Genomic DNA, 18,600 nt, shown 5'->3' with positions numbered 1-18,600 from the left:
GCTCTTTCTGGGTACTATGGCCAGAGGCCTTGTCTCCTGACCCTCCGTTTTCTGCCTGTCTGACCCCTATCACCCACCAGTTGTGTTCTCACAGGCCTGGCCTGTGTGTTAGAGCCTCATGTTCCCTTTCTCATGCCCACCTGGGCAGCCTCTTCGCCCCGTTCTCTGTCATGCTCTCTGCCCTCGGACCCTTTCCTGCTGCCTCTGTTTGGCCCCTTGGCGGCCTCAGGAGTCCCACCCTGAGTACTGGAGAAGGTGTGAGGTGTGTGGGCACCCATGCATTGGGGTGAGCGGAGCTCAGGAAGGAGGGGTGCCCCTGCTCCCACTGGCCTTGGGGGGAACCTAACACGGCCCACCCTGTGCAGCACAGCGTGAGCCCTGTGTTCTACCCCCGCGCCCGTGGGCTGTGCCAGTCGTGCTCTCACGCTGCCCTTCCCCCCGCCCACCCCCCCACCCCCTGTCCTGCAGCAACTGCCTGACCTACCGCCGCATCTACCTCCCACCCAGCCGCCCGGATGACCTCATCAGGCCAGGCCTCTTCAAGGGCACCTATGGCAGCCACGGCCTGGAGATCGTCATGCTCAGCTTCCATGGGAAGCATGCCAGGGGCACGAAGATCACGGTGGGTCCTGGGGGCCGCCCTGCCGGGCCCAGCACCATGTGGACGCAATCACATAATCCTGGTGTAGGGCGGCTCGGGCTGCGCCCCAGCTACTCAGAACAGGCCCCAGACTGTGGCAGCACTTCCCCAGGGGTCTTGCCGGGAACTTGACATCTCGGGCCCCACCCGGACCTGCTGATTCAGGGCCCACCTTTCACATGATCCCCTGGGAATTCTGAACATTTCCAAGGCAGCCTTCCTTGCACAGCCCTTGGCTCTGGCCACACCCCAGGATTCCTGGGGAGGCAGAGAAAACCCTGATGCTGGCCCCACTCCAGAGGCTCTGACTTAATGGGGGTAGGCCGGGTGTGGGCTCCAGGAGCTCCCTGGGTGACCCTCTGCTTTAGCACTTGGGCCCCCACAGCCTGTCTGGGCCTCAGCAGCTCGGGAGCATGCCTGGAGGGCTGCTGAGCTGAGTGGGGGCCCTGGACAAAGGGCCCCTTGTCTCCTGTTCCAGGCACACAGTCTGGGCTGGCATTTCCGGCCGGCCCTGCCTGACCGGGGAGGGTTCACAGACCTCTCGAGGCTCCATCGCTTAAGCTGTCAACATAGGGTGGCTCCCACCCCAGGTCTTTGGTGTAGGGGTGCCCATGGGCTCTCCCAGGGTCACCTGTGGTATTGTCATTCCCTGTCTTCAAAGGCCTTTCACAGGAGGCTGCCTGCTCTGGGCACTGTTTTTTTTTTTTTAAGGACGTATCAGATATTCCGACTGGTAAGGGGTCACTGCCAAACCAGTGGAAGGGCTCAGCAAGTGCCCTCGGCCGGAGGCAGGACTGGTGCTGGAAGCTCAGCGCGGTCTCTGAGCCTGCTGACGGCTGCACACTGGCTCCACAGGGTGACCCCAACATCCCTGCCGGGCAGCAGACAGTAGAGATTGACCTCAGGCACCGCATCCAGCTGCCTGATGCCGAGAGCCTGCACGACTTCAACGAGCTCTCCCGCGTTGTCCTGGAGGTGCGTGAGCAGGTGCGCAAGGAGCAGGAGCAGGAGCAGGAGGGCGGGCCCGAGGACGCCGAGGGCCTCGGCCAGCAGAGCCCCCAGCCCTGCGAGGAGCCGCCCGCTGAGCCAGCCCAGGCACCTGGAGACGGAGGGGCCGCGGCCGTGGCTGAGCCACCTGCCCAGTCGGGGCAGCCGTTCGTGTTGCCAGTGGGCGTGAGCTCGAGGAATGAGGACTATCCCCGGACCTGCAGGATGTGGTAAGGATCGGGGCGTGGGCTTCTGGGGTCCCTTGCCAGACCAGCACAGAGGCAGCCTGGGGTGGGGCCAACTCCACACGGAGTGGGGAGCATTGCACCGTGGGAAGCTCTGCCCATGTGTTCCAGGTCCTGGGTGGCCAGTGCTACTCCCTGGGCCCCACGCCGAGCTCCCCAAAAGGGATTTAGGCATTGGTGCGGACTTGACAGACAAAATCTATTACATCCTCTTCATGTTAATACCGTTGTGATAAAAGAGGCTGAATATGGGTTTTCCAGAGGGAGGTGTACACAATAGCGTTCCAGTGTAACTTCACTTGCTGTGAATTTTTGAAAGTCATAAAGGAGACAGATCTCTCGTCCCTAGGAAACTTGACAACTTGCAGCATCTCGAGGCCAGCTCAGAGCCTTCGGGCAGAGCTGGCCTGGAAGCTCTGGTCCAGCCCCCGCTATGTCACCAGAGGGTCTCCACCCCAAGCTGGATGTTAGGGGCCCGGCTGGGGGGTGCCTGCGTTCCCTGGCCCAGCTGCAGAGCCTGTGCAGCACACATTTCTATGAGTCCAAGCTTGGTGCCCAGGAGCCATCCGAGCCGCGGGCCCTCAGGCGCAGGGCTGCAGTCCCCTCCTGCCCAGCAAAGCCTCAGTGTGGTAGGCAGAGGTGGGGTCCTAGGCATTATTCCACACACCGGGAGGGTCAGGCCAGTCCCAACTCCTTGTCATCTGTCAGAAACACTGAGTTCTTTGCAAGAAAGACATAAACGCATTAGAGCCCGAGTCTCCAAACATGGCTGTAACGGGTATTTGCAAGTTTTGCTTTTACGTGCAGATAAGTCATTGACTACATTTGAGTTGTTCACACGTACACGTGACTATCCCGGGAACTTAGGTTTCTGTTGCCTGGGTCTGTGCCATGAAGATGTGCACTTTGGGGCAGCAATACGAGGGGGAGCTGCCTGAGACCCTCATCCTTTCGTTGGGGTAGAGAGCCGCGGTCTGCGGGGTGAGCCCAGCCATCTGGGGCGAAGCAGCAGGCCTGCTCACGCCCTCTAAGTGAACGCCAGCCTCCCGGAAGGTGCAGAGCCCACCAGCCGGACCCCGCGTATTGCCCACTGCTGGAGGATGGTGGACGTAACCCACGTGGGATCTCTGGGGGAGGGTGTTCCAGAATGTCCCGGACCACAAGGTGATGGGCCGGGGCCACCGCGTGTCTTCAAGGGCCCTGCTCACCCTCTGTCCCCACACTCTTTATTTTTGTTCAGTTTCTACGGCACCGGCCTCATCGCCGGCCACGGCTTCACCAGCCCTGAGCGCACCCCCGGGGTCTTTGTCCTATTTGATGAGGACCGCTTCGGGTTCATCTGGCTGGAGCTGAAGTCCTTCAGCCTGTACAGCAGGGTCCAGGCTGCCTTCCGGAACGCAGACGCCCCGTCCCCACAGGCCTTCGAGGAGATGCTCAAGAACATCCAGTCCCTCACCTCCTGACAGTCCACCTCCCCACGGCGGGCGGCTCAGGGCTGGGAGGGCAGCAGCATGCGCTCGGGGGGACTCGGCCAACACCCGACACCCCCCTGCTCGCAGGAGCCTCTGCGCGGCCGCCCAGATGCTTTCCACGGAGCGCACGGCACACCTGCATATCCGCCAGTAGCAACAGGAGGGCTGAGCATGTCTTGAAAAAAACAACAGAACCAGAACAAACAGACCTGGAGGATGGGCCGCGGGGTGTGTAGGGACTGAACTGGAGAGACTGGCCGTTTTCTAGGGAGAACACAGTCCTCCTCCAGGGAGGGTCACTCCGCATGCATGGGGGTCTGCTGCCTCCAGCTCATGGAAGGAGTCCTGGGGGAGGCATGTTGGCTCCACCATCCCCTCTGCGGGGAGCAAGCCGGAGGACCACGGTGGCTTCCACGCAGCCTGGGCGGGTGGGGGTGCTGTGTGCGGAATAGGAGCTCCGGGGAGACGGGGTGGGGCTCAAGACCCACTTCTCCACCTATCTGCTTGGATTTGGGACAAGTGCATGTCACTCCGATCTCAGTTTCCAAGATCAGTGAATGGGGCCGGTGATCCGGGTCATGAGGAGATGCCCACTGCAGGCCATCCGGCAGCTCGGTGGCCCTGGTCCAGCACCACCTGGCCCTGCTCCCCGCAGCACAGGGTGCCTGCCCAGCCTCTCTCAGGTTTAGAACCGAGACCTGTGCTGCAGCTGTTCTGACAGGCAGTCACTGAGCGCCCTCCCTGCTCCCCCACCCCACACTCACTGATGTGAGACCGTGAGTTGCAGCTGCCGGTCTCAGAACCAGGACAGGGCCCCTTGGAGATGACCCACGTCTGCTCCCCTGCGTGGTTTACGAGATGCCACTCTTGAAAGGGGCGGAACATTGGGAGGGGTCGTGCCGGGTGTTTGATGCCCCTCTGCAGGGGAGAGGGCAGCTTTCTGGAAGTGTCAGGGGACCAGGCCCCTCCAGCGTGGAGAACCCGGGCGCTGACCCTTCTGCTGGCGCTGTCCCCATTGTTTTGTTGACCCCTGCATTTGGGAACCCCCACGAGGCCTGATCTTGCCATCCCCTGAAGAACGGAGCCCCGTGTGCCTGGGCACAGACCTGCTGGAGTTATGCTCAGCCCTCCCTCCAGTCCTCAGAGCATCACCGCACCTGCCTGCCAGGGCCAGTGGCTCCCCGGGGTGGACAGACTCTGTTGCGACCCAGCTTCTTGTCCTCATTGGGTGGACTGCGCTGAGCCCTCACTCTGGGCGCCCCAGGGAGTGGGCAGCTCTGTGGTGCCTTCACGTAGAGCCCAACCTGAGGTGCCCCATGAAACGTGTCCTGTGTTTCCTGGTAGAATTCTTCCTGACTGGCCCTTTTCTCAAATAACTTCAGTCTCCGCTTCAGTCCATTTGGCTACTTGGGCCTTCCTTCCTTTGCTGCCCAGAAGCAACAAGCTCTGGGCATGGCCCTGAAATGCAAACTAACCCTCCCAGGACCAGGACTCTGTGGGGTCCACCCTGGGCCATCACCGGGCACCGTCAGCCGAGTCTCATCAGTGACACCACCTCACACCTCCCAGATCCTTCCAGCAGGACCCGCAGTCGGGTAGGGACGTGGTTTCAGTTCCTGTATCTCTCGCAGGACTGAGCCTCAAAGCCTGTTGCCCTCCCCATCTCACAGCGCGGCTGTTCTTCTCTTGTGCCAAGCGTGGCTGTCCCCGATGGTGCAGCCACAAAGCCTTGAGGACAGTGAAAACGGAGGACAGCTGGGCGCTAGGCTGTTCCTCTCTAGGTTTCACCACTGTTTAAATAAAATCAAGAAAATGCGTGTTTTACCCAGAGCTAAGGGACTGTCTCCGTCTGAGGCCCCCAGCATTGTAAAGATGAGCATTTCTGATTAAAAACCAATCCCAAACTAAATGCTATCCTGCCTCTAGTGTCTGGCCTACGCATGGTTGCCACTAACAGTGACTAAAATAACCTTGGGCTGCTGGCCGCATTCACGTTGGCCTCCGTCTCGGGTGTCAGGTGGGGCCTGTGGGTGGCAGCGGCCTGGGTGTCGCCGGGCAGGGCAGTAGGAGTGAAGGGCGTGGGCTTGTCATCTGCCCAGAGGGCTCCTAGTCTCCCAACTGTACTTAGTTTCCAGTTCTGGAAGCCCCAGTTTCCAGTTCTGTAGGTGAGGTACGCAGACAGTGGCAGTTCTGTGCACAGACCCAGTACTGGCCGCTCCCCCTCATGGTGGATGGTCAACCGGCCCCGGAGGGGAACTTCCAACCAGTTAACTCACTGTAGGCAAGGATTCAAAAAGGCAGAGGGTGTTGTCCGAGGCTTTTGATAAAGCTGGTTCCAATGGGGATCTCTAATGACCCAGGTTAGGGGCTGGCCGTGCTCCTGTGGGGCTTGATCTGGGGGTGGCAGGTGGACCTCAGGCGTCTTTGGATGTTCCCCACGGTGGGCATCATCTTCACTGCCACTTTTGCTGCCGTGAGGTTGGGTATGGGGTGGAGGGATACCTCTCTGCATACCTGGAGGGCTCCACGCTCTGGGAGTTGATTATAAACGTGATTGGAGATTTCAGACACAGGTCATGGGGATTCTTCATGTTGGGGCTGGAGGTGTTTGGTGTGAGGCTGTGTCAAACACCCTTATTTTTTTGGCTTCGTGATGTAGGCCTGGCACTATACCCGGATCTGTTCCTCGCCCTCCCCCCGTGCCTCCTGGGGCTCAGAGCTACAGCATCTAATACTGGGTGAGAACAGGTTTAGGGGCATTGTGGTGGGAGGGTTTCAATCTCCTTCCTCTGTCGGTTCAGACTGGAACCTCCCTTCCTAGCCTTGCCCTGGCCCCTCTGGGACAGTCCAGCTCACTGTGGCTGGTGCTCCAGGCCGCTGCTGCCCGGCTCCTCCCCTTGTCCCCTCTGGCCCTGACACCAGGCCTGGTGTCCCTGCTCCGTGCAGGGTACCTATGTCCCTGGCCAATGAGGAGGGTGGGAAAGCGTACGGCCGTCTAACTAGCTACATTCCCACTGCCTGCAGAACAAGCTCAGGGGTGAAGCTCTCCTGCCTTTCTCACTGACAACTTGGAGTCGTTCCCAGACAGCCAGATCCCTTCCTCAGCCAGCCGCCCTCTTGTCTGACACTTCAGGACTGCCTTCACTTTTCAGGTTGCCTGGGCTTTCTCCCACTGCCGCTGAGAGATCTGTTTAGTGCTTGTGAGCCGAGCCGGAGTGGGTCAGAAACCTTCTCAGCCCCGTGTCATTTGGGGAGTTCCCCGAGTTCCTTGCGACTGTGGTATCTCAAGTGTGGACCGGGAGCACCTGTGACTCGGTAGCTGTGTTCTCCTGGATACTTTCATGCTTTAACTTTAAGAATCCTTATGTGAGTGTTCTCAGGTAACCCTCACCTACCTTGAGGGTAAGATGCCTCAATTCACGGAGTCCATCCCAGTGTTAACAGGATACCTTCTCTGTCTTCACTTTTGGGAGAAGATCTGCAGTGTACTTTGTACGTTCTCAGAACTATTTAGACAGAGAAGAAAGCCACATGCCGTCAGTTTGCCTGATACTGTGAATGGGAACCACATGGAGTGCTGTGTCATTTATAGCTCAGCGGCCGGCAGGCCAGCCTTCCGGGGCCCAGGGTCACCAGCAGTGACACCTGATGCTCCAGCAGAAAAGTAGCCTTCTTCTGGGTCCTTTCTGCGCCTGCAGGGAGACCTGCCAGAACACGCGAAGGGATGAGAACCCTTTGCTTTTTTTTTTTCTTTTTAGCCTAATTCTAATTTTGGTTGTGGTTTGAGATCATGAAGCCTGCTTGGAGAAGAAAAACATTCATCCTGTTTGATCTTGAAACCCCACTCCCCGAGTGATGAAGACAACAGTTGAGATGGAGGCTGTGATCACTCTCAGGCATCTGCTCGGGCTTGCCGGGTGGGGCAGGGTCAGGACCCCAGGAAGGTCTGACTTGTGACCTGGACTCAACAACCTTGGGGTGTTGTTTCTCCATAAAGCAGCTTTTGAAATCTTGTGTGCTTTGTAATTTGTTTCTTTCGGGTTATGATTCAGATGGAGCCTGGAGCCCTAAGTGACATGGGCTTTGGATGTGGGCAGGGGCCAATCACAGGAGAGTGGTTGCTGGTCGACAGAGAGGACTGGGTCACCAGTGCGGGGGTGGGGCCTCCCCAGGGGCCTGTGCTTCTCACACCCGGTCTGGATAGTTGTGATTTTCCCAGTTATGGAATAGAGTGGCGAGTGACCCTTGGGAACCCAGACAACGGTAGGCCCCTGGGTCCCTCCGTTTGGTCTGGGACCTGGACCCTCTCCCCAAGGGTAGGGTTGCAGTGGGTTCTCTTAGTCTGAAGTCTAAGTTGCCATTTCTGAGAACCGAAAGGTGGGATAGATAAGGGCAGGGATGTGCTCAGCGGCTGAGTAGACAGCCAAGGAGCTCATTTATGTATTATTTTCACCTGTTTACAAGAGTAATATTCTTGTGAAAAATTCAAATAGTGTATAGAAAGTAAAACTACATCATGTTCCCATCCAGCTGGGCCTGGATTCCTGAGAAGGGTTGAGGCTGAGTTCCGCTATCCACTGGGGTCCCATCCCCGAAGGCACCGTGCTCCCCCTTCCCCACTGCAGGGGGCTGCTTTGCCAGGCCTGGGGGCTTTTGCTCCCTGTGACCAGGTCCCTTTGTAGCCCCTCCTCTAGTGGCCCTTCGGGTCACTGCATGCTGCATGACCCCAGCCGGCAAGGTGAAATCAACGAAGACACGCCTCTAGGGTAAAGTTTTCAGACCTTTCCCCCAACTTTGACTTGAAAATCCATTTAAGTGATGGAAGGCTGCCTCTCAGCCTCCTTCCTGGGAGAGGAAACTTGGGGGAAGGAGGGCTGGTAGCTTGACACTATGGTGGGAATGGTTGGGCTGTCCTTTTTTATTTCTTGGCTAGGTTCTTTGAGATGTAATTTATGTAAATTTGTAGTGTAAGTACATGTCTTTAAGTTTACCAACACACAGAGCTGTGAACAGGCACCATAGTCAGGATATAGAATGTTCCATCCTCCTCAAAATCCCTGGTGCTGCCCCTTCTTAAACCACTCCTCTGTTCTCCATCCCTATTGTTTGGCCTTTCCTAGAATGTCCAATAAATGGAAATACTTAGTATGTAGCTCTTTTAACCTGGCTTCTTTCATTCATTATCATTTCCCTCCAAAGAGCCATTGTACACGTTTTCCCCCTAACACCCCCCATGAAGTTTTAATGCCACAGACATAGTTTATATGTATAACGCATTTGTGCTTTCACACTTTGGTGCTAGAGAAGACTCTTGCGAATCCCTTGGACAGCAAGAATATCAAACCAGTCAATCCTAAAGGAAATCAACTCTGAATATTTATTGGAAGGACTGAGCTGAAGCTGAAGCTCCAATACTTTGGCCACCTGATGAGAAGAGCCAACTCATTGGAAAAGACCCTGACGCTGGGAAAGATTGAGGGCAGGAGGAGAAAAGGGCAGCAGAGGATGAGATGGTTGGATGGCATCACCGACTCAATGGACGTGAGTTTGAGCAAACTCCGGGAGATAGTGAAGGACAGGGAGGCCTGGTGTGCTGCAGTCCATGGGGTCGCAGAGTCGGACACGACAGTGACTGAACAACAACAACAAAGCATTTGTGTGGGTCTTTGTGGGTATGGGAGCCCAGGCGGATGGCCGCATCACCATGGAATGTCTCTCCTGTTCACAGAGTTCCACAATTCTATTGGAAGGCAAGCTCCCACGGGCTGCCATGGGTGTGGGGGAAACAGTGCAGAGGCCTCTCCTAGAGGATGCTTCGGTGATCTCAGGGCGAGTGCTAGAATGGGGTACCTGGCACCTTGGGGGTGGGGGTGAGACAGTGACACAGGCAGTTGGAAATGAGAAGACTCTCCTGGCCTGGCTACCTGGCCTGGCCGTGCCATTTCATAGTGCCCCAATGACAGTGAGAGAAAGATGACAGTGGTCCTGTGTCCCCCCCAGCAGACTGCAGGAGCTCACAGTGAAGGAGGAGGAGAGGCCAAGACACTGGTGTCACAGCTGCTGAAGAGAGAAGTCTAGGTGTCACGGTTGGTGAGGTGACAATGAAGCCTGTGGGCCCACAGGAAAAGGGTAAGGTTGGGGGCAGCAGAGTTGACGGCATGCCGGTCACCAGTGTACACCTGTCACATCATACAGGGCCCTCATCTGGGTAAAAAAGTGAGTCCTGTGTTCAGGGCTGTGACGGTGGTGGCGCCTAATGTAATCTTGACCTGACCACTGTGCAGCTTGGGTTCAACCTGAGAGAGACCCAAAAGTCATGGGACACGAGAACTTAAAAATTACAGTTCTTGCTTAGACTTTATTTGAAAATCATGATTTCACTTAACCTACAGGATTTAGGTTTGTGAAAACTGTTACAGGTCAGTTAGGCAAGATGATCCTGAAATAACAAGCCAACCTCAAAACCAAACCACAGCTTTTTTTCTTTAGCAGCAATACATGCTTTTTTAGGAATGTTCTCAAAGATACAGATGTCTGTTCTCACACAGATACGTGTGAAGGAGTGAGAAGTGGCTGTCCTCCAGCTGCTGGCTGGGCTGGCACTGTGTGTGTTTTTGCTGGTATCTTCTGGTGGACATAAGCTCTATTATCTTGGGTGATTACCTGGGGTGGGGAATTGCTTAGTCACAGGATATTCACATGTTTGAGTGAGTGAAGTAGCTCAGTCATGTCTGACTCTTTGCAACCCCAGGGACTGTAGCCTACCAGGCTCCTCTGTCCATGGGATTTTCCAGGCAATAGTACTGGAGTGGATTGCCATTTCCTTCTCCAGGGGATCTTCCCAACCCAGGGCTCGAACCTGGGTCTCCTGCATTGTAGACAGACGCTTTACTGTCTGAGCCACCAGGGAAGTCATTCACATGTTTAGACATTGTAAATACTGCCAGTTTGCCTACATGGTTTTATCTGTTGTGTAAGGTGTGAGGGTTCCAGCTGCCACACGCTCTACAAACTTGGTACCGTCAGTCCTTTTAATTTTAGACATTTTTGGTGGAAATGGTGATGAGTTGCACTTGATGTGAAATGGCATGACAGTGTCAAGAGTGGTGAGGGCCAGTGTTCTGCGGGGCTTGTGGGGCATAAACCTGTCTTCTGTGTTACAATATTCCAGTGGGCTCAGGAGAACAGAAATGACAAGGAATCCCAAGGGCCCTCCAAGGTTTGCAGAGATGAGACAGCCATAAATAAAATACTAGGCTAATGGTGAGATTCCTCGATAAATTTTGTCATTAGCTATTAAGAGACCAGTGCTGACATTATTTATACAGATACACAGGTAGGGGGTGGTGTCCAAAATAATTAGCAACTAAAAGACAGAATAAAATAAATAATTAGCAACTAATATAGTGGGGGTGCTGCCCAATCAGCATGGGTGCTAGCTAGGAGAGCCTGCAGGGTGGGAACTGGCTGGAAGCTCAGCCCTGTTCATAGGTCATGAACTTACCAGTTCAGTAAAAGAGCCATGAAACCTGAGTAGCGCCTGGGAAATCCTGTTTGTCTATGGCTAGGAGAAGGCAGTGGCAACCCACTCCAGTACTCTTGCTTGGAAAATCCCATGGACGGAGGAGCCTGGTAGGCTGCAGTCCATGGGGTTGCTAAGAGTTGGACGACTGAGTGACTTTACTTTCACTTTTCACTTTCATGCATTGGAGAAGGAAATGGCAACCCACTCCAGTGTTCTTGCCTGGAGAGTCCCGGGGACGGGGGAGCCCGGTGGGTTGCCGTCTATGGGGTCGCACAGAGTCGGACACGACTGAAGTGACTTAGCAGCAGTAGCAGTCAGCACAAGGAAATGTGGCCCACCAGGGCTACCGTTGCTTATGATGGTTTGATCAAATATTAGTATTAGTTGAGAATGTTAAAGTCAGCAAAAAAGGGGAGTTCCTTAGTTGTCTAGAGGTTAGGATTCAGGGCTTTCACTGCTGGGGCTGGGATTCAATCCCTGGTCAGGGAACTGAAATCTCACAAGCCGAGGTGTGGCCAAAAAGAAAAAAAAAAAAGTTAGCAAACACTGAAAAGTTTGTTTTCAAGAGATACTACAATCAGTTGTTCTGAATTCCACGGCCTTCGAACCCTCGGTTGCTTCAGAAACACATCCTCAAAAGTCACAATTTGAGTCCGATTCAGCCAGTGACAAAGGCGCCCAGTTAAATCTCAGCGTCAGAAAAACAATGAAAGACATCAAATACAAATACGTCCCAGGTCCTGCGTGGGACGCACTCCTACCGAGATGCTCCGCGGTTCTCGAATGGGCCCTGGGCCCGAGTCGCGCACCTCTTTTCTCTCCTTCCAGGGGACAGATACCCCGTCTACTGTGCCCTGCAGCCCCGCAGGCCCGTCTGCACGAAACAGTGAGTGGATTTTCCCGGGATCGGGCGGGGAAAGGTGTGTCTTCCGAGGCCGACGTCCACCTAGGCCAGGTCCAGACCACAACCGAGGAGTCTTCACCTGCGCCTAGCCCGACCTCCGCCCCGGCCCGGCCCGCCCCCGGCCCCGCCCCCGCCCCCGGCCCCGGCCCCGCCCCCGGCCCCGGCCCCGCCCCCGGCCCCGGCCCCGGCCCCGGCCCCGCCTGCTCCGCCCGCCCGCTCCGCTGACCCCCGAGCCTGTGCCTTCAGAGCCCAATCAGATGCCAGGTAAGTAAACATGTATAGAATGCAGCATCTGATTGGCTATTAGAGAGCCAATCGACAGCTAATAGAGTGCTGTCGCCGGAAGAGCCTGGCCTCAGAGGAGCGGGAGGGCGGAAGAGGTGGGGCTTTCGAGGTCGAGGGCGGTCCCGGGGACTGACGGGGCGGTGTGAGGGGCGGGCCCGAAGAGGAGTGACACGGTGAGCCAGCCCCGACTTCCGTCACGGCTGTCATCTTGAGCTTCGTCACCGCCCTCACCATAACTTAGCAGAATCGTGGCGGGCATTTCTGGGAGCTCTCGGGTGTCCGTTCGGTCTGTCAGCGCACACTCACCCCGAGCGCGTCATGACAGGCAGGTGCCTCCCTCAGTCTTGCACGCTGGGCCGCCGCGCCACACAAGGGGCCCGGCACCCGAGTCACCTGAGGGGACCCCGGACCCCGAGTCACCTGGGGGCGCCCCACACCCCAAGTCTCCTGAGGGGGCCCCAGACCCCGAGTTACCTGAGGAGAACTCAGACCCTGAGTCACCTGCGGTGGCCCCGGGACCTGTGTCACCTGGGGAACACCGACCCTGAGTCAGCTGGGGCACCCCAGACCCTGAGTCACCTGAGGCGATCTGGACCTCGAGTCCACTGGGAGGCCACAGACCCCAGTTCTACTGGGGTGGCCCCAGACCCTGAGTCACATAGGGGGGCTCTGGACTGAGAGTCATCTGGGGGAACCTGGACCCTGAGTCACCTGGGGAGCCCCAATAGCCTCAGGTCACCCTGTCCCATGTTGCTGCTCCTGTTGCTGCTAAGTCACTTCAGTCGTGTCCGACTCTGTGTGACCCCATAGACGGCAGCCCACCAGGCTCCCCCGTCCCTGGGATTCTCCAGGCAAGAATACTGGAGTGGGTTGCCATTTCCTTCTCCAATGCATGAAAGTGAAAAGTGAAAGTGAAGTTGTTCCGTCGTGTCCGACTCTCCAGCGACCCCATGGACTGTAGCCTACAGGCTCCTCCATCCATGGGATTTTCCAGGCAAGAGTACTGGAGTGGGTTGCCATTGCCTTCTCCGACCCCATCCCATACTACTACTACTAAGTTGCTTCAGTTGTGTCCGACTCTGTGCAACCCCATAGACGGCAGCCCACCAGGCTCCCCCATCCCTGGGATTCTCCAGGCAAGAACACTGGAGTGGGTTGCCATTTCCTTCTCCAATGAATGAAAGTGAAAAGTGAAAGTGAAGTCGTTCAGTCGTGTCCGACCCTTAGGGACCCCATGGACTGCAGCCTTCCAGGCTCCTCCGTCCATGGGATTTTCCAGGCAAGAGTACTGGAGTGGGGTGCCATTGCCTTCTCTGACCCTGTCCCATAGTAGCTTGTAAAAGGTAGGCAGGAAAGACACTGCACTACATCACATAAGCAGGAAAGGCAATTCACTGACTAATTGAGGCTGTCAGGTGTAAGTCGTCAGGAACCGATGTACACAGATGCTTAAGGACTGTGGTCAGGGACTGTTGTCTCCATCTTTCAGCTTTGTTTTCTTCCCCTCTGGGGGCAAAATGACCACCAAGACCTCTGGAAAAGCTCTTGCAACTTCAACAGAAAAGGAAATTTCCTTTCCTAGTAATTTTAACACAAAGCCCCAGAATGAGGGAAGCCTGACATACTGCACCATGGGGTTGCAGAGTCAGACACAACTGAATAATAACAACGAGAATGAGTTTCACTGGGTTGACTTGGGTTATGACATTCTGAGCCAGTCTCTGGGACTAACTGGCTTCATCTTCTGGGCTGGAGGTTTGGCCTCCACAAAGGAAATAACAATGCTCTTATGACTGTTAGGGGGCTTGGGTGCTGTGCAGGGCAACATCCCATATTCTGTGTTGTCAAGGATCAGGTGTGGGAGTTGAGCTCTGTGACCTGAAGCTATTACTGTAAATAGATAGTAAAATAGTGATTATTATGATGATATCACTCTTAACCATTGCCATGTTACATATGCTATTAGGAAAGCTGGAAGTTTTGCTTTGTTTTGAATTTATGCTCACTGGACACTCTCCATATGGTGGCCAACATACCAGCAATTTGTTGTGCGGAGAATGGGGAAGAGTAGTAGAATCTGTGTAGCTCCAAATGCTTTTTCAGCCCAAGAGAGAAAGCACCCAGTTTTTTTTTTTTTTTTTACTGCAAAGAATTTCATTAGATGTACGGTTTTGACAGTATTTTCCTTCAGAATTCTAAGTAAGCTCAGGGTGTATGATAAAGCATGTGTTGTGGTTGGCAGCTACACGTCTTGGAAAGTTCTCACCAGGTTGGAATGTTCCTGTCTTTCCTAAAGGTCCTAGCATAGGTTTAGCTGGAGTGTGCCTGGTGGTCGTGGTTTAGTCACTAAGTCATATCTGACTCTTGTGACCCCATGGACTGTAGCCTACTAGGCTCCTCTGTCCATGGTATTCTCCAGGCAAGAATACTGGAGTGGGTTGCTGTTTGCTTCTCCAGGGGATCTTCCCGACCTAGGCTGATTCCAGCTAAACCCTTTGGGGATGCAGGATTCCACAATAGCTTGACATATGGGAACCCCTAGACCTTAGCCACGTGAGTGTGTATCTACCTGCTTCTGTTGTCACCCTCTGCCCCCTCTTTGGCTCAGAATGATGACCCCTTCCACTCTTGGGGGGCCAGTTGACTAGGATCTCAGAATGGGCAGTTGACTAGGACTTCCCTGGTGGCTCAGACAGTAAAGTGTCTGCCTACAATGTGGGAGACCTGAGTTCGATCCCTGGGTTGGGAAGGTCCTCTGGAGAAGGAAATGGCAGCTCACTCCAGTACTCTTGCCTGGAAAATCCCATGGACAGAGGAGCCTGGTAGGCTACAGTCCATAGGGTCGCAAAGAGACATGACTGGGCGACTAAACTTTCACTTTCACTTTCCACTCTTGGGGTTTAATGATACGAGCCAGGCTGGCTCAGGCTCTCATACTAGCATTCCTGCCTCCAATGTACACAAAGTCCAGAACTTTCTAAGCCATCTTCTTTTCTAGGAAAAGAAGCACATTTCCAGCTTTTGGGAAAGAAGTGTGTCTCATAGATCATTCGGTAAGGAAAGCAAACCTCAACTACTTTGCCCCAACCCTGACATGCCCTTTGGTGGGGAGTAGAGCAGAAAATATGGGTCCAGAAGCAGCATCTCACAAGAGGGTGTGTCAGCCAGTGGGGTCCATGGTTTAAGTGGCCATGCAAGCTCCCAAATCTCTATATAGGGTCACCCACTGCCTTCCCCGCCCCTCAGGGCCTCATGATACCTTGAGACAGGGATTTAGGAGGTCTGGGAGAACCAGTGCTGCCCCTTAATGTATCTGTTCTGGGCAGCTCTGTCTGCTCCTGGAGAGGATGACTTTCCCTCTCCCCCAGCCTGTGGGTGTGGTGGGATCATATGGGATGGATGTGGAAGGTTTTGCAAACAAAGTTCTATACGCAGACTGACGTGGACAACCACAGAAAGAGCGGTCATCCATCCTAGAGTTGGTTGTATTTCTCCATTTTTAGAAAGAGAGATCCAAGACTTGCTCATAATAATGTGGCTGTAAGTGATTGCACATCCCGGGTCTGCGGGCTCTGTGGTCCCCCTCCAAGTGACTTTGGAGGATCTCAGGACAGTCTGCAGTAGCTGAGGGCCCTGTGCCTGCACTTGCCCTGGATGCCATGTCTTAACCTGGCTCCCTCTGAGTGTGGATTTACCATTCAGAGAGTGCCTTGGCTTGCATCACTAATGCAGCATCACGTTAAATTCTGTTTTGTCTGCCTCTTGCTCAGATGTGCCCTGTCCCCAGCACTGTTCATCTAGAGCCCATCTGCTGTGAGTGCCAGGCCAAATTTGGGGGCTACCTGCCAGTGCCCAGGGCTAAGGCAGCACTGCCTTACTGGGTCCCTCGCTCCTTGAGACCCCAAAATCAGGTAGGTGACTTGAATCAGGGGTTCAGATTTATGGAGATATGATTGACATGTGATAAAATGGCACACATATAAAATTTGATAAATCTTGACATATGCACACACCCATGAAACCACCACCACAATTGTGATAATGTACAGTCATCTCTAGATATTCACAGGGGATTGGTTCTAGGATGCATGTAGATACCAGAATCCAGGGTGCTCAAGACCCTTGTATAAAATGGTATAATGCAGTACCTGTACACAACCCCGAAAGGTTTCCTTGTACCCTTTTCAAAATTTTATTTATTTCTGTTTTGCTGTGCTGGGTCTTCATTGGTGTGCTCAAGCTTTTCCCTAGTTGGGGTGAGTGGGGGCTACTCTGTAGTCGCAGTGCATGGATTCTCACTGCGGTGGCTTCTCTTGTGGAGTATGGACTCCAGTAGTTGCAGCACAAAGGCTCAGTAGTTGCAGCTTGTGGCCTCTGGAGTGTGGGCTCAGCGGTTGTGGTGCATGGGCTTAGTTGCTTCCTGTCTTGTAGAATCTTCCTGAACCAGGGATTGAACCCATGAACCATGCATTGGCAGGCGGATTCTTAACTACTGAACCACTAGGGAAGTCCTCCTTGTTCCCTTCTGTAATTCCACTCAACCCTCTCTCCCCACAGTCCCCAGGCAACCATGGGTCTGTTTCTGTCACTATAGATTCGTTTGCATTTCCTTGAATTTTATATAAATGGAATCGTATAGTATGTACTTTTTTTAGTCTGGTTTCTTTTGTGGTGGTGGTGGTTTAGTCACGGAGTCGTGTGTCTGGCTCTTTGCGGCCCCATGGACTATATATAGCCCACCAGGCTCCTCTGTCCATGGGATTTCCCAGGCAAGAATACTGGAGTGGGTTGCCATCTCCTTCTCCTGGGGCTTCTTTTACTCAGCATGATTATTTTTGAGATTCACCTATATGGTTGTGTTCACTGATAGTTCATTCCTTTTTACTGCTGAGCAGTGTGTTGTTATATGGATAGACCATTCATCCAGTGAAGGACGTGTGGATCATTTCCAGTTTTTTTCTATTTTGTCCAACAAATAAAGCTGCTGTGAACATTTGTGTATAAGTATTTGTGTGAACATGCCTTCATTTTTCTTGGGCAAGCACCTAGGAAAGGCATTGCTATATTGTATGGGTGGCATATGTTTAATTTTCTAAGAAACTGTCAACTGTTTTGCAAAAATGGTTGTTCCATTTTACAATCTTCCCAACAATGTATAAAGTTCAAGTTGCTTCATGTCTTCATGAACGCTTGGTTTGGTGAGTGTTTTAAATTTTGGCCATCTTAATAAGTGTTTATCTCATTGTATGTTTTTTAATTAAAACATTTTTAAAATTGTGGTTTCAAAGATTGCGGGATCTCAGTTCCCTGATCAGGGACTGAACCTGCACTCCAGGCAGTGAAGGTGCAGAGTCCCAACCCCTGGACCACTAGGGAATTCCTCTCATTGAGGCTTTAACTTGTGTATTTCCACAGTGACTAATGATGTTGAGCATCTCTTCGTATATTTTTACCATATGCATATCTTACTTGATTTGTGTCTGTTCAAGTATTTTGCCCATTAAAAACGTTGAGTTGCTTTTTTTTAATTACTGAGTATTGAGAGTTCTTTATATATCTGTATAAAAGTTCTTTATTAGATATTTAGTTTGCAAGTGTTTTCTCCACGTTTTTGACTTGTCTTCTAATTCTCTTATTACTATCTTTAAAAGAGCAGAAGTTTTAGATTTTGATGAAGTCCGATTATCAATTTAATAATTTAGTCCTTTCTGCATCTTGCTTAGGCATGCCTGTTCCCAGCACAGTGGTGTATCATGGTTGCCTTTCATCAGGCTGAGGACTTCACTTCTATTTCTAGTTTGTTGAGAGCTTTTATCAGAAATGAATCATTTAAGTTTTCAGGAAGACTTTGTGTAGAGTTGGTGTTATTTTTCACTTCTAGTGTTTTTAGATGTTGGCCGTGGGTCTCTTATATGACAATGTACATGGCAGAAAGTGAGTCTTCCAGAGTCTTCCAAAAGGTTACCTCCTACCTTCTCCTCCTTTTCAGGGATAAAACATTCCCAGAAGCCCAAGATTTTTTGTTCCCTTACCCCCCAGACCCTTTGTTGGCAAGAGGGAGTGGCTGATCCCTGGCCTGACCGCTTTGCATCATAAGCAAAGTTGGTTTCTTTTAACAAAAGGAGGAATGATTGCTGTGTGGCTACCCTCGTAGTTCTCTTGTCATGTCTTTTGGACTCTCAGCAGGCATGGTTGCTCTCTTGATTCTCCACCTAGCTGCCCCTCTGGCCTTGAATGTTCTCCCAACTCTGCTCCCCGAGTCCCAGTGTTTCTTCTTTCCCAGTGGACAGTGCTGTGCAGGGAGCTGCTGTGGGAAGGATGAGGTCTTGTTGCTTCTGGTGCAGCACCTGCCATGGAGAACGGGCTTAGCAGCCATGGGTGGATTGAGTAGAAGTGGCCAGAGTATCCTTATCCTGGCGGGCAAAAGGGTCCTATGTGAGAGGGGTCCTGTGCCATGGTGACAAGGAGCCAGGGCGCAGGGAGGTGCCCGGGTCTCCAGGCCTCGTCTTATCTGCTTTGGAGGAGGTCCAGGACTCCCTTCC

At 53.4% G+C, this 18,600-nt stretch overlaps 2 protein-coding genes across 5 annotated transcripts in view; both read left to right on the top strand.

Moving 5' to 3' along the window:
* The window catches only part of FBXO31 (F-box protein 31), a 36,336-nt gene extending 31,083 nt beyond the window's left edge, over positions 1-5,253 (top strand). For 3 of the 4 annotated variants that reach the window (XM_019978982.2, XM_019978983.2, XM_070770423.1), the window contains 3 exons: positions 469-622; positions 1,496-1,857; positions 3,113-5,253. In XM_019978982.2, the coding sequence (XP_019834541.2) occupies positions 469-622; positions 1,496-1,857; positions 3,113-3,335 (739 nt within the window). In that variant the 3' untranslated portion in view covers positions 3,336-5,253. Of the gene's footprint in view, positions 1-468; positions 623-1,495; positions 1,858-2,835; positions 3,086-3,112 lie in introns of those variants that run through there. The other variant, XM_070770422.1, reaches the window with a different exon arrangement.
* Positions 5,254-5,392: 139 nt separating this feature from the next.
* The window catches only part of C18H16orf95 (chromosome 18 C16orf95 homolog), a 31,892-nt gene continuing 18,684 nt past the window's right edge, over positions 5,393-18,600 (top strand). The window contains exons 1-4 of the mRNA XM_070770424.1: positions 5,393-9,473; positions 11,698-11,755; positions 15,057-15,111; positions 15,829-15,969. Of these exons, the coding sequence (XP_070626525.1) occupies positions 9,446-9,473; positions 11,698-11,755; positions 15,057-15,111; positions 15,829-15,969 (282 nt within the window). The 5' untranslated portion in view covers positions 5,393-9,445. The remainder of the gene's footprint in view (positions 9,474-11,697; positions 11,756-15,056; positions 15,112-15,828; positions 15,970-18,600) is intronic.

This window comes from Bos indicus, chromosome 18 (assembly GCF_029378745.1).
Source record: "Bos indicus isolate NIAB-ARS_2022 breed Sahiwal x Tharparkar chromosome 18, NIAB-ARS_B.indTharparkar_mat_pri_1.0, whole genome shotgun sequence".
NCBI lineage: Eukaryota > Metazoa > Chordata > Mammalia > Artiodactyla > Bovidae > Bos > Bos indicus.
The sequence above is the reverse complement of the archived record's forward strand: the minus strand, read 5'-3'. Positions and strand labels throughout refer to the sequence as shown.